This window comes from Octodon degus, unplaced genomic scaffold, assembly GCF_000260255.1.
Source record: "Octodon degus isolate 3935 unplaced genomic scaffold, OctDeg1.0 scaffold00089, whole genome shotgun sequence".
Classification (NCBI taxonomy): domain Eukaryota; kingdom Metazoa; phylum Chordata; class Mammalia; order Rodentia; family Octodontidae; genus Octodon; species Octodon degus.
In genome coordinates, this window is record NW_004524665.1 from 1,001,617 (window position 1) to 1,017,463 (window position 15,847).

General features: G+C 41.5%; 1 protein-coding gene across 2 annotated transcripts in view; it reads right to left on the reverse strand.

Annotated features, from left to right (window-relative positions):
- The window catches only part of Dner (delta/notch like EGF repeat containing), a 340,243-nt gene that overhangs the window by 64,225 nt on the left and 260,171 nt on the right, over positions 1-15,847 (reverse strand). For both annotated transcript variants that reach the window (XM_023722281.1, XM_004637300.2), the window contains one exon: positions 7,013-7,237. In XM_023722281.1, the coding sequence (XP_023578049.1) occupies positions 7,013-7,237 (225 nt within the window). The remainder of the gene's footprint in view (positions 1-7,012; positions 7,238-15,847) is intronic.

Here is a 15,847-nt window from a genome sequence, read left to right on the forward strand (position 1 = left end):
TTTTGATTTGATTTGAAACTGTCTCATTGCTATATGTTTATCAATAAAACTTTGAAAAGAAAAAAAAAGAAGGAAGAAAGAAAAAAATAATAAAAATAAGTAAATTTCTATGAAACTCAAAAAAAAAAAAAAAAGACCACGGTGAGTCAAGCAACCTTTGCCATTACAGATCTGCTCGGCCCCTGGTGGTTACTAGGTTATCACTACAATCACAAAGAGCCCTGGTAAAGGCAGCTAACAATCATGTGTAACTGATCCTGTGCGTAATCCAACTCCCATCCTGAACCTCACTGGAAGAAAATCAGAGCACTGGCTTAATAACTTCCACAAGACTCTCCCCCAGGAAAAAAAAGTATCTGACATTTGGACTCCTGCTCCCTCACTGTATGGATTTCAGGGTGGATCCCCATGTGTGTCATTTTATTCAAGCTTCACAATCCAATTATTTTTATGCTGCTTTTACAGAAGAGGAAAGCAATGGTAGCAGAAGCCAACTGCACAAAGACTTGGAGATGGGCAGGGTCTTCAGTCTGGCTCTTCAGGAAGTCAGCTCACCTGTCCATCATGCCAAGCAACAGAAGCAAAGCAAGGACTTCAGTTCTAACTCTCAATCCCCAGACACTGTCACTAGCCGAAACACATTACTGACTTGGTTATAAAAAACCTTGTAGGGCCAGGCAAATAGCTCAGTGGATTAAAATGCCTGCAAGCAGGTGCAAGGGCTGGGGTTCGATCCCTGGGCCTGCCATGCTGGCCCCACCCCTGGGGTACACTGAGACTGGGCATGGTGGCATGTACATGTAATCCCAGCTCTTGGGAGACTGTAAACAGGCAGATCACTATGGGTCCGATCTAGTAGTGAGACCCTGAGCACCCTGTAGAACTTTCCAAACAAAAAAAAAAAATACATAAATAAATAAATACAAACCTTGTAATGGGGAGATAAGAATAATGGTAAACTTGAGGCATTTGTAGGCAAATGGGTACACCCTGAGGTCACAGTATTAAATGAAATACATGAGACACACAAGCTTAAAATGCATGGTTTCTCTTACATGTGAAAGACAAAAACTGTCCTCATCCTGGTGAACCAGATAAAAGTTTCTGATTAATAAAAGATAAAAATCGTCCACCATGCTCCTCCAGAAATCTAAATTTATCAGGTATTCATTAACGAGGGCTGCATGTCTTCATATTGTTTTAGTAGTTTTTTTATTGCTGTGTGACTGCTATTCACACACTGACTATCAAGTCTTATCATTTATTCTGTTTTCAGCGAACACCCAAAAGCACTGTCTTTGCCAAGTCTATGTAGAGCAGTAGGAAGCAACACCAGCTGTATCTTACAGGCCACAGACCAGCAATGCAGCCCGCAAGGAAGACGAAAGGTGGTGCATGCCTGTACTCCCAGCACTTGGGAGGCTGAGGCAGGAGGACCATTGTGAGTCTTAGACCAGCTTGGGATACAAAGAAAACTCAAGGTCAGCCAGAGCTGCATGGTGAGACCCTGTATTAAAAAAAAAAAAAAGTGGAGCTGGCAAGATAGCTCAGCAGTCTAGAGCGCCTGCTTAGGCAAGCTCACAGGGACACCAGTTTGATATCAGACATGCCCCCAGGGTGGGCTGAGCCAACCACAAAAAAAAAAAGTAGAAAATAGAAAAAATTGTATCTGAAATTCCTATAAATCAAATTTCCTTTAGGAAAGGGAAAAAAATATTTAGCAAAGAAACAGAAACATTCCATTTGAGCGAGATCTAAACTTCCTTTATTTTGCAGTGTTCTGCATATCCAGATGAGGTCATTTGAGTACCAGCCTTCTGGAGGAGAAAAAATGGCTGAGGAAGGTGGTCAGCGACCATCCCAGGTCTCAACCCAGAGCTCAACTATAGCTGCACCAATGGGCACCAAAGAGTTTTTCAAGGAAAGAAAACTTGATATATATTTCCACATAAAAATATTGTAGCACAGTGGCACGTGGCCTGCCTGAGTTCAGGAGCCGAGACCCACGAACTCAGCCAAGCCACATACCTTCCTCCCAGAAGTGGCTTGAAGTGTTGACCATCTACAGTGTTCACTCTCCAAATGGCCATCTCCCAATGCTCCCACTGTACACAAACACAGAGCTAGCAGTGGCCACCCACAAGGGCAGTGGGGTGGCCCCTGGTGAGTGCCGCCTGCTCCTGTCTGCAGCAGCAGATCACCCTCTCACCCTCTCCTGATCCTCAGATTTCTATTTTCAGGTGTTTTTTAAATAGAAAACCTATCATTTAACACTGTCACTGGGTGACAACATTTCAGTGATTACTCAAGGCTGACATTTTATTATTTAATATTAAACGCCATCAAAAATCCCCGGTTGGATAAACTAAAAATGAAGCTTGAAAATAAAGCACCTGACAAATCTGATTTGCAATAATCAAAAGGGCATTTTTTCAGATGGGAACTAATTATCAGCCTGACACAATTCCAGTCTGCTGTCAGTCTAAAATGTGATCCATTTGCCATCTATGAGGACAATCAGGCTCCTGCTTTGCCACCCAATTTCGCCCATTCTTACAAGATTCTTCCATTATGCAAAACTAGTGGGAAAGCAATTACATGCTCCAAAAGATTAAGACAAGAAATTTCCCATTCACAGACTTGTCATGTTCACCTCTTAAAATGTAAATTCTTGCCAGATGTTAAAATGCCTTTTTTATGTCATACAATGTCACCTCATGATCTGAGGATGCAGCCTCTCTGAAAGCGATGCTATTCTTTTACCAAATCTGATCCCAAGCCCAGGCAGGGCCCCACGGCTACCCCCAGAGACTGCATGGCAGGTCAAGGCACTGAGGACTGGATGTGGGAGTCTGAGTTTCTCTACTTGGGGGCCACAGGTGACTATCAAGGCAAGGGTTCCACGGGGACCTGGGAGAAGCTTCAGCAGAGGACAGAGGGAAGGAAAGGAGACAATTTATGGAGGCAATTTCGCCACTCTGTGATGAAAGATTTAGTTGGAATCTCTGTGGGTAGAAAGAACAGAGAATGAACAGCTTTTACCACTCTGTGCTAGAAATGGGGCTTCATGCTACCCCTCCCCAATGCTCTCAAAACACAACCGCATCTGTTTTTCACCTGAGGAAGAAGCTGAGGCCCACAGAGGCCCTGTGAATCTTCTCTGCTCACAGTCAGCAGGCAGACGTACACACGTCTTTCCTGCTAGGATCCTTTCCTAGGGTGGCACAAGGAATACTGAGAAATAAGTGTTTTTACCTAGGATCATATAAGCTCCTTGACACACGTTGAAAAACTCTACTTGGCATTGTTAAGACGCAACAGTGATCTTTAAGTCATTTCACTCAACTTTAATTTTTAAAAATAAACCAATTAAGCAGAAGGCAAATTTCAACACAGTTAAGAACATAACAGAACCTCTGCTGTGACACCACCACTGTAACTAAGTGGTGTCACAAATTTTCTGATCAAGGAGATTATGGGACCACAGAGGAAAGTGATCGACAATGTATAGTATGCCTATGGAGAGACACCTAGAGAGGAAAAACTCTCTCGGGTTTTCACAGAGAGCAAATTGGTCAAGCAATGACCATGACTCAACCACATGACTGACACTGACAACAGATCTACAAACTGTGGTACAGGGTTTCAGGATAAATCCTGAGGGGATTTGACTGAACTTCTCAAATAGTCAAAGCTACATTTTTTAGTTATATAGGTCTTGCTTTAACTTGGTCTTAATCATCCAGCAGAAAAGTATAACCACAAAGTATAAAAAATAAAGATATATTAATACGCTGAGCTATAAAAGGCTCAAGTCAACAACTTCTGACAACTGCCAGATGTGCTGATAACTCACTACTATTAGGGACTATTGGCCTATATTGGGTTATTTTGCTGAATTCAAGTACCTACAGTCTTTGGACTGGCTTCAACTATGAAAAGGTCCTTTAAGGATTTCTCCAAATACTGCTTCTCTAACTAATAGAACACACATCTCTGACAAAACAAAACAAAAAAGGTGGATATGTTGGGAGCCATGGAAGCTAGGAAATCAATCAAATGTGAGTAGGCAGGACTAACCCTCAGTGCCTAAAGCAAACAAGCTGGTCCTGAGATAAACATCCTATCTGGTTAAAGTCAGCTGTTAGTCACTAGGAAACCTTGTGTCATGTGTTACTAACTTTGCAAATGTATAAATAAAATACTGTTCTGTTGTGAAACAACAAAGAAAGAAAGAAGAGGAGAAGGGGTGGAGAAAGGCAGCTGTCTTCCCATCCTGCACAATTTGATTCTCATTGGTGGGGCTCCATGGAGGAAACACTAGGAGCTGGCACTCAGCAAGGGGCAGTGACCCCATGTGTCCTAAACAGTGGATGAGCAACAAGCCTATGAGTCATGCGCAAGTGAGACTGTTTTCCCTAGCACATTTGAGGCTTGCTTAGCTGACAAACACAAAATTGCCCTGGCCCTCTGTGCTGCCAGCAGGGAAGGGTACAGCCCTGCACTGCCTCCTTCCTTGGTGTGCTGATCCAGGACATTCACCCTAATCAAGAGGGATGAAAACGGGGCCCTTCAAGACGTCTATTCCCATCTCCACAAGGCACAGAATATGGAGCAAACCCAGAAGAGAGCCCTCATGACATTCATAGACTTGAAGAAATGGCAGCACAGGAGGAAACCCCAAATGTGTTGCTGTGACAAATACTTTCATGGGTCAACTTGGCCAGGCTACAGAACCCTGATGTGCACTCACATATTAATGTAAATGTTGCCACGAGGCAGTTTTTTAGATGAGGTTAACATTTACCTCTGCAGATTTTCAGGAGAGCAGACGGCCCTTGCTAATGTGAACGGGCCCCATCCAACTCCTCGAAGACCATCAGCACAAAGGCCGAGGCTCTGCAGAGGAGAAGGAATTCAGCCTCAATATGCAGCACAGAAAGCTTGCCTGAGCTTCCAGCCCACTGATTTCCCATGGAGCATAGACTTTACAGTCTCCACAATTTCATAAGCCACGTACTGTAAATAAGCCTCTCCTCTCTCTATCTCTCTCTGTCTCTCTCTGTCTCTCTCTCTGTCTCTCTCTCTGTCTCTCTGTCTCTCTGTCTCTCTCTCTCTCTCTCTCTCTCTCTCTCTCTCTGTCTCTCTCTCTGTCTCTCTGTCTCTCTGTCTCTCTGTCTTTCTCTGTCTCTTTCTGGGTCTCTGTCTGTCTGTCTCTCATTCTCCCTCTCTCTCCTCCCCCACACCCCCATCCTGTTTCTCTGGAGAATTCTAACGCTGTTACCAGGCAGCTTAACATCCCCTCCTCTGTACTAAAGAGCAGAAAGGAAAAGAAGAACTTGGCAAAGTATCAATTGCTCAGAAAATCAGAGAAATGAGTCTATGTGAACGAGGCTTTTCAGCAGCCTTCAAATGCTTGCTTGCATTTCCCACAAACTCCTTTGATTGATTCATGAAGATGAGACGTGTCCTTTGGACATTCTGGGCCATGCATGGAGGCCACAGAGCCATGAGCACCTGGGCTGGGACCTAAGCTCAGCCCCTGTTGGGGGTGTGGTAACAGATATGGGACAGAAATTCTAGAGGCACTACAAGCCTTAGCACAAATTTGGTCCCAAAAGAAGCAGAGCTATGATGCTTCCATATTGGAACCTAGAAAGCAGATGCTCCTTCAAGGGTGGCATGGGGCTATCTTTCAGTACAAAGCTATTTTAGTGACACTCTTCCTCCCACACACAAGGATCATTAATACAGTCATTGTCACTGAAGGATGGGGACACAACCTGTGCATTGTCGAGGAATTGTGTGGCTGTATAAATACCATAGAGTGTTCTCGCACAAGCTAAGATAGCCAGGGTGGAAGGAGGCTGAATATTCCCATAGGATCACCATGGGCTGTTATGGACCAAGACACCATTTGCAGCGCACAACTGTGAAATGTAGTAAAGATTATGCAAGTGATGTTGTGGGTTGTTGTTGGAACTCCAGGAAGGAAACTTAGCCTCAGAAGTGGGCTGGGTAAGATGAGTGACAGAGAGTTAGGGCTCAAGCAAAGCTCAGTGCTGGTCAGAGCTACTGCCTACTCCAGGCCACGCATGGGGACTTGTGTGGGGATGCACTCTAAACAGCTGGCTCCTACAGGGATGGAGACTTGGGTGGAACAGAAATGACAGAAGCCAGGGCTGGGGAGACAGCTCAGTAGAATAAGTGCTTGCCTGGGAAGCGCAAGGTCCTGAGTTCAATCCCCAATACCACAAAAATGAAAAAAGAGAAATGACAGAAACCCAAAGGATGCCTGTGTGTTCTTTTCAGACAACACTGATATGTTTTGAAACAAATTGTTACTAGTAATCATGTTGACTTCTAAGTATCAAAAGTTCCAGAATTAAAAATCAGTACTACAAATGCAACAGACGGGGGCTGGGGAGATGGCTTAGTGGAATAAGCGCTTCCCTGGCAAGTACAAGGGCCTGAGTTCAATCCCCAGTTCCAAAAAAAAAAAAAAAAAAAAAAGCAATAGACATTTGCAAAATAAATGATGGAGCTTTTGAGTGTTTACACAGGGAATCAGGGGTGTAACATACTGGGCGCAGAGTAAGGATTTTAATGGATGCTTTTCACATACATTAAAATGGAAAGCCTAGTCCATTAACTCAAGCACACAATAGTAAAAGAGATTCCACACAGCAAACACTCTAGAATGACCTACAGTACATTGCTAAAAATAATTGCCCAGTTATAAAATTGAGCATGTGATCATTTTCTCCATTATGTTAAGTATATATATTTTTTATTTTTTCTACTATAAATGTGGATCATTCATGTAAAGGGGAAAAGATATTTTTAAAGCCCTCCCAAGAGCAAGTCTAAAGATAAAATGTGTTACACCCAAGTGGCATTCACTTCTGTTTACAAGCATACCACACCCTGTGCGCTGACATTTCCTGGATGCAAAAGAAAAACTAACAGTCACTGGAGGCAGAAAAGAATGCGGCCTCCAGGGAGCACCCACCTGGGTCACAGAGGCATTTGTAGCTGGTGCCCACGCTGCGGCAGGTGCCGTGAGCACACGGGCTCAGCGCACAGAAGTCCACCAGGTCAGCGCAGGTGGGCCCCGTGAAGCCCGGGCTGCAGCTGCAGGTGAAATGCACCCCATCCACGTAGCAGGTGCTGTTGTTCTGACACGGAGACGAGGCACAGGGGTCCACCTTCTCCTCACAAGCAGACCCGAAGTATCCTGCAAGGAAAGGCAGAGGGCCTTTACTACATGGAAACACCAGCTGTGATAACTGCTAAGAACTAGAGCCCGCAGATCTGAACTTTTCTCCACTGTGAATAGATAGATGAATTAACCTATTCATAGTTTTCGTATATGTTCCAATCCAACAAGGTCAGCAAGAATCTTTTTCTTAGTGTTGGCAAGCACGTTAAAATATTAAACCATTTGAGCCTATATTCATTAAAATGTAACATATATAACCGCTGAGATGTATACTCGTGTGTGCAGGTATACATCGGCATGTACATGTGTACACAGACAGTCTAGACAGGTACAAACAGTAAACCGATGGTGGTCATGTGAAGGAATTGCATTTGGGTCAGTAGAAGGCTTTCTAGTCTTATTTTAGATCCACTATCTTGCTTATAAGACATTTTAATAAAATTAGACATAATAACTCTCCTATCCTTATGCCTTTATTCTCTATTCAGTTTCTATAATACATATATATATATATATATATATATATATATATATATATTAAGAGTTTGTTACTGTAATGGGTAAATTGTGTGTCTGTACGAATAGAAAGTTACTAAGTGCTGACACCTGCCATAGTACAAATGGGTCTCATAGCATTTTGCTAAGAGAAAGTAGCAAAACACACACACACACACATTTCATAGTGTGCAATCCAATGTATAAGAAAAATCCAGGGAAAGAAAACCTGAAAACGCACAAGGTGGATGAGAAGCTGCCTGGGGCCGGAGAGGGAATTCAGAGCAAGTACACCAGACAGGACAGGTCTGTGGGCAGGGCAGTTCCGTCAGGGCGGAAGGGGAGGTCCGTCGGGGCGGAAGGGGAGGTCCATCGGGGCAGAAGGGGAGGTTCTGCAGGTGGGCTGTGATGATGGTCACCAACTCTAGGTGTTTACTGAAAATCACTGGATTGTGCAACTCAAAGAAACAAATTGTATGCTATGGGAATTGCACACTTGAAATAAATGCATTTTATGTTATGTAAAATTATGTTAAGTGGTTAAATTTTTAAATCCTATATGTGGTTATTGGGTAGGTGATTTTATCCTGTTTTTTGAGTGTCTGAATCAGTATTTCTTATTAAAGTTACATATATATTCTATTCACATATATATATCATACATATATATGCATTTAACAATATTTTGGTAAAACCTATACTTTTTAGTACTGGAAGGGTACTTAAAAAATTAAAACAAGATTATTTAAGTTTTAGATATAAAAGTTAAACACTTTAACTCATATACACTTTGTATTTTAATATTATACTTCACTTTTCTTATCTTCATTTGTTTATACTTACTACTCTTCACACAGAACTCCTTAATAATACTAACAATTTTACAGGTATTGTTAAAGAGGTAGTAAATATATATAACAAGCAAAAATAGTTCCCAGATTTAATTATCTGAAGCACCATTCATAAATTGCCACAATCAATTTGATATCACTTTATACAAAAACAGAAAACTCAAAAAATCCAAGGATATTCAACGATTTATAAAATTCCTGGCAGCTTTTAAATTTTAGAAATCATCTTTTAAATATACCATACAATCAGTTTCAATAATACTTGAGCTCTTCAAAGAGACTCTTAGCAGCTCAGAGTGGAATATAATTTTATACTTCACAAGACATACTCCATTTTACTGAGATTGAAAAGCAGCTATTCAAAGGCTTACCAACACGACAGCACTGTGTTCCTGTCATCACTACCCAACCTGATACTTTCAAATAACAGGAGTCAATATTTCAAATCTGAGGGCCAGGGTATAACTCAGCGGACTAAGCACTTGCTTAGGTAAGCACAAGGGCCAGGGTTCGATCTCCAGCACTGCATGCTGCGCCGGCCCCGCCCCCAGGCGTGCTGAGCCTGCGATGGAGTCCAGATGTGACGGTACATGCCTGTAATCCCAGCACTAGGGAGGCAGAAATCAGAAGGATCACTATGAGTCTGAGCTACGTAGTGACACCCTGTGTGCACACACACACACACAAACACACACCCTTAAAAATATTTTCAAATCTGTTAACTGTGGAACGAAATAAAATTGATTTTTCTTATTTATACCTAGAAAGTACAATATAGCCTTTTGAAAAATGAAAGGTCCAATTTGCTCATTGAGTGCAACAAAAATAATTAAATCTCTTTTTTTTTTTAACTCTGAAAAACATATGCTTGGGAAATGAATTGGCCAAGCCAACTCACAGCTTGTATTCAGTTAGACAAAGGCACAACAAGGTATCTCATCCGTTTAGAAGAAAGGGTGGTGGATTTTGCAGCAGATAATTAGAACTGATAAAGTCAGCAAGGTTGCAAGATGTAATTGAACATGCGAACACCAGTAGCAGGGGCTGGCCAGTTAGCTCAGTTGTCAAAAGCGCTTGCAGGGGCAAACTCAGTCAGTCACAGGGGATGGCAGCTCGACTCCCAGCTCCACATCCACCCCATACCCTCCCTTAAGGCAGCCTGAGCCAGCCAAAAAAAAAAAAAAAAAGAAAAAAGAAAAAAGAAATCACAAAAATAAACCCATTCACAATAGCAACCCCTAAATTAAAAAATAGATAGATAGATAGATAGATAGATAGATAGATAGATAGATAGATAGATAGGACTAGGATAAACTTAATCCAGGAGGACCAGGGATATAGCTCAGTGGCACAGCACCTGCCTGGCAAGCACAAAGACCTGAGCTTGATTTCCAGTACTAAATAAATAAATAAAATTTTAATCCAGGAATTGAAAGATAATCCATGATAGAAAATTATATGACATCAATGAGAAAAATTAAAGGTGACACTACACATGGAAAGATCTCCCACCTCATGGAGCAGAAGAATGAGTACTGCTAGAGTGCCCATGCTGCCTGTAGTGACACACAGACTCGTGCCAGGGCCATCAAAGTACCAGTAATGGCCTTCATGAAACTAAGAAAACTAGTTCTAAAATAGGTATAGCAACACGGAGGTTTCTATATACCCAAAAGCAATCCTGAACCAAAGGAACAAAGCTGGAAGCAGCACAATACCGGATTTTGAGATGTCCTGCAGAGCTGTAGCGACCAGAAATCACGTCACATGCATAAAACCCAACACATAAGTCAACAGAACAAAGGTCCCCAATATCAGCCCATGCATTCGCAGCCAACTGCATCTGACAATGGTGCTAAAAACACGCTGGAGAGAAAAATATCCTCTTCAACAAACAGTGCTGAGAAAACTGCATATCTACCTGCAAAAGACTGGAATGCGGCCCTCACACACTGTAGAAAAATCAGCTCAAAACAAAACAAAACACCTAAATGTAAGAAGAGAAACTATGAAACTACTCAGAGAAAATTTAGGAGAAACACTTGAAGACATCGTATGAATGATGAAATTTTGGATATGATCCCCTAAACATAGGAAACAAAATTAAAAATAGACAGGATTCCAAAAATCTAAAACGCTTCTGCACCACAAAGAAGCAATAAACAACCTACAGAATGGGAGAAAACACTTGCGAACTATTGATCTCATGAAAGATTAGCCTACAGGGCTGGGTAAAATGGTTCAGTGGAATAAGCACTTCCCTGGCAAGTGCAAGGGCCTGAGTTCAATCCCCAGTTCCAAAAAAAAAAAAAGATTAGCCTACAGAATGTATAAGGAACCCCAACACTTAACAATAAGATCAAGTCACCCCACCTGATGATCCAGCCATTTTATTTCTGAGTATATGCAAAGGAAATTAATTCAGCGTGCTAAAGAGGTATCTGCAATTCTGTGTTTAATGTAGCACTATTCATAATTACTCAGATACATAATCAACTGAGGTGCCCATCAAAAGGTGAAGGCATAGCGAAAATGTGGCAGATAGCACAAGCGAATGTTACTGAGCTATGCAAGATGCAGCCCATTATTTTCACCAAGATGGATAGAATTGGAGGTCAATACATTAAGTGAAATGAATCGAACACAGAAACACGAGTACTGCATGATCTCTGTCATACGTGGAAGCTAAAAACAGTTGACTTGGGTGTAGAATAGTGATGAACAGAGACTGGGGGAGGAAGAAGAACATGGGCTTGTACAAAGAGAGCAGAACCCAGCTACAGGGATGTTCTGCTGCTCTGTGGCACAGTGGGATGTCTATGTTCACACTTATCTATTACACACTTCCTGAATACCTACAAGAGGGTAACTTCACACAAAAGAAGTGATAAGAAAATGGAAAGATTAATTACCCTGGCTTAGCAATGCATAGCATATGCATCATTCGCTGCAATATCAGACTGAACCTCATTAATATATACAATTAATAAATGTTAATCAAAAATTAAATTAAACATATATGGTAAGAGAGAGTGGTATGACTTCTACATTAACCTTTGTGAATGTAACATCTTTATAAGAAATTTCAGCTACAACGATATTCACTCCCAGATCTAGGTACAAATTTACTTGGTAAAAGCAGCTCAAGGTACATAAGAAAATTCTTAATTTTAACCTTCACAAACAGATCAAATTTAAAATGATACTTAGATTATTTTTCTTCAGTAGAACTGAACTAATAGCTACAGAAGGTGACAGGATCCCTGGAGTTGAAAGCACAGAGAAGAGAAATGTTCATAAGACCTAGGGCCCTGAAAGCCCTCCAAGGTGAAGAGCAGTCAAACCTGGACTGAAAAAAATATGCATGGAGAATCAAAGATTAAAACAACTGAGAAACAAAAACCTTATATCTAAGTCAAAGCATAACAAAGTACCCAGAACTGCTGGAATCCAGTAAGAGAACTGAGTGCAGCTCCCCATGCAGCCCTTTTTGATGCTCAAGTATCAATTCACCACTTCAGGGCTAAACTGCACTCCTCTAAAATTCATATTCTGAGGGTTTAGCTCCCAGTACACCTCAAAATATTGCTGTTTAGAGATAAAGCATTTTATATTTATTTATTTATTTATTTTGCATTTTAGGGAAGGGTCTACAGGGTGTTCAGGGTCTCACTACTAGATCAGACTCCAATTGTTTATAGCCTCCCAAGAGTTGGGATTACAGAGATTAAAGCCTTTTAAAAAAAAAGTGATGTTTAAATGAGGCTAAGGCTGGGCCCTTACTTTATATGATTGACATCTTGATAAGAGGATAAGATTAGGGCACAGAAGGTGCCCAGAGGAGCAGGTGCACAGCAGAAACAGAAGCAAGACATTGGCCATCCTCAGGCCAGGAAGAAGAGCATCCAAAGCAACCAACTCCACTAACACCTTCATCCCAAATTCCCAGCCCCTAGACCTGGGAGCAGTATATTTCTGTGGTTTAAGCCACCTGGTTTGTGGGGCTCTGTTATGGCTTCCCAAGCAAATTCACAAAAACAAGGAACATTAGGAAATGAAAGCAAGGCTTAGGACTCCAGCATTTGAATTCTGCATCTACCATCTATCAGCAAGTGATGATCATGGCAAGTCTACTTCTCTAATCCTCTACAGCTTCACCTAGAAAACAGGGCTGCAATGATTTTCTTTATAAAGTCACTGCAGTTTCCCAAACTAAACATCATGGCCAGCAAGACAGCTCAGGGTTTAACACGCCTGCTTAGGAAAGCTTAGACAAGTGGGTGGGGACTGTGGTTTAGTCCTGGCACCACATGCTATGCCAGCACCACCCCCAGAGTGGGCTGAGCTGGCCACAAAAAAAAGAAACTTTTTTAAATAATTTTATTGAGAAACAAATAGCAATGATATAGTTTCACAACCAATTACAAGTACATTTTCAATAATTAATACATTGGATATTATTGTCTCAGTGGTTATTCATTGTATAAGATGCAGACATGATATTCTGTCTCAAATACTATTAGAACAGGCCTCTCTATTCATTGAGTTAAGAGAATGGATCTGTGTATCTATCCTAACTATTTTGAGTATACTGATACAGAATGGTCATTCATTTCTATCCCACTTTTTTGATTTGTTTTGTCAGAGAAGGGCATTTCATTGTTATTTAGATACTGTAAGTGCATGAATTCAGCAAAATATCCCAATATAGTCCAGTAGTCCATAATAGTAGTGGGTTATCTGTAGGACTGGCAATGTCAGAAGTTGTTGACTTGAGCCTTTTACAGCTCAGCATATTAATATGGCTTTACTTTTAATATTTTGTTTTCATACTTTTCTGCTGGATGGTTAAGACCAAGATAAAGGAAGACCTATATAACAAGAAATGTAACTTTTATATTCAGTCAAATCCCCTCAGGATTTATCCCAAAACCCTGTAACACAGTTTGTAGATTCTTTGTCAGTGTCAGCCATGTGGATGAGTCTCAGCCATTGCTTGACCAATTTGCTCTCTGCGAAAGCCTGAGAGAATATTTTCCCTCCATGTGACTCTCCTTAGGCACCCTCTACATCATCGTTCATTTTCCTCTGTGGCTCCATAATCTCCTTGATCAGAAAATTTGGGACACAAGTGAGTTACATGATGTTACAATACAGGTTCTCTGGTGTCCTGAGTCCTCATTGCCCTTGAAAGGCTAGGGCCAAAATGTTGGCTGCCTTGCAGCCCTTCTTTTTCTCTAATTTTTGTTCTGCAAACTTAGGTTGTTAACCCTCCAGAAGAGAGGCTTATTATTATTACCCTACAACATAGGCAGTTGAGCTTAACCTCACTATCTGTCTGGATATCAAACATCTTAGACATATCATGGAACAAGTATTTTCCTCAAGTATTGATATGTTAAACTTTGAGTCTCTCAAGAATATGAAGAAAAAAGATTTAAAAGATAAAAACATTTTTAAAAATAAGAATAAATATTTAGCTATTTTTACACAGAAATTTATATCTAACCATATACAGCCTTGCCCTAAAAAAAAAGAAAGAAAAGAAACTATACAACAAAACTCCTACAATAGTTCTTAGCTCAATGTTATATGAATGAAAAGGGTAATAACAACAGCAACAGCTAACATCCAATGGGGGCTGGTAGGCACCACGTGGTCCTGAGGCCTTACATCAATGATTTCACTTAAATCTAGCAGGATGTGAGAACTTTGCATCGCCTCACTTTGTACATAGGAAAAACATGGCAACACAAAAACACGAAGCAGGTTGATCCAGTCCACACACCTATTAGAAGGCAGATGTGGAATACAAAGCTGAGACTCTTATTTCTCTACTGTATCATGCACCACAGAATCGAATGAGCCACTGAAATGTGACGCTGTCTTAGCATCACCAGGAGTTGATTCTACTACACTTATGTTTTGGTGAAAGAAGAGCTAATTTTTCAATAAAGCGAAGAGGAGTGTGAAAAGTAAGCAGAGATGAGGATATTGGCTGGAGGCCAGACCACAGATGGTCTTATATATCACACTGAAAGAGTTTGTATTTCATTCTGAGCTTAGTGGGCAGCATCTGTTTGCCTTCCTATATCCCTAATTATAGGCAATGTGGAAAACGAATCAAAGCAGGAAACCAGGTGATATCTAAGGCAAGTGAGCATGACGTTGTAAGAGCCCATTCAACCATAGGGATCCCGTCCTTCCTTGTTGCTGGGACCAATACCCAGCACACACAAGGCAAGGAGAAGGATTTGGTTCATGGTTACTGCCTATGATCTTCTGACTCCAAGACAGAAACCATAAGGCAGGGAGTGGGAGAGCGCCGAGAAAGGATCCTTATATCACGGCAAGCAGGGAGGAGGGAGAAGGGAGGACCAGGGAGGGAATGTGCCTCCCAGATCACACCCCAGTAACCACCTCCTCTGGCAGACCCCATCTCCTGAGAGTCAATCAGCTGCAGTGCTCCTACGGTCCACTCATGTTCCAGAATTCCTGTCTCTGAGCATTCGAGAGCTTCCACACTGGATCTAAGCCAAAGGACGGTGAAGAATGGGAGACAGACCAGACTATGAGTCTGTAAGTAACACTGTCAGTTTAGGGACTGTAGAAAAGTGATGTCAGTTAGACTGCAGAAAAGTGAAAGACCAGTTGAAGACCCATAACACAATACAACAGGGGTCAAGAGCTCAAATGCCATCAGGAGTCAGGGAGATAATACCAATGAGGGCAGGTGCAAGAATACTTCAGGTAGGGACAGAACTGCAGCAAACCGGAGAAGGGACACCCCTTTCAAAGAAATGGCCACTACTCAGAGGCAGCCAGCCAATGTGGAGCTTGCTAGGAGATGAGATCTTCTGAAGGAAGAATCTGAAATCCAGATTCTTTTTAGAACTTTTGAGTGTTGCTCAATAATTTTTCTAGCAAATAAAATATGTCTGTGAGTCCCATGCATGTGGTTCGTCTGTGTTAAAGAACATAGGCTCTGGAGCCCAAAAAACTGTGTTTGTTTACTTGTTCATATATCATTTATCCAGTATCAGGGATCAAACTCAGGATCTTGAGCTTTCCAGGAAGATGCTTAGGAACTGGGTTTAAATACCACCTCTGCCCATGAACCTGACAGACACCGGTACTCAATCACCCTGAACTTGGCTTCAGCAGTCAGTGCAACAGAAGAATGAATGTCTAAAACTTATATTTCTTGTGGAGGTTAAATGCAAAAAGACATAGGAGAAACAATTGGTACAATGACTCTCACAGCAAATGTGCAGTAAGA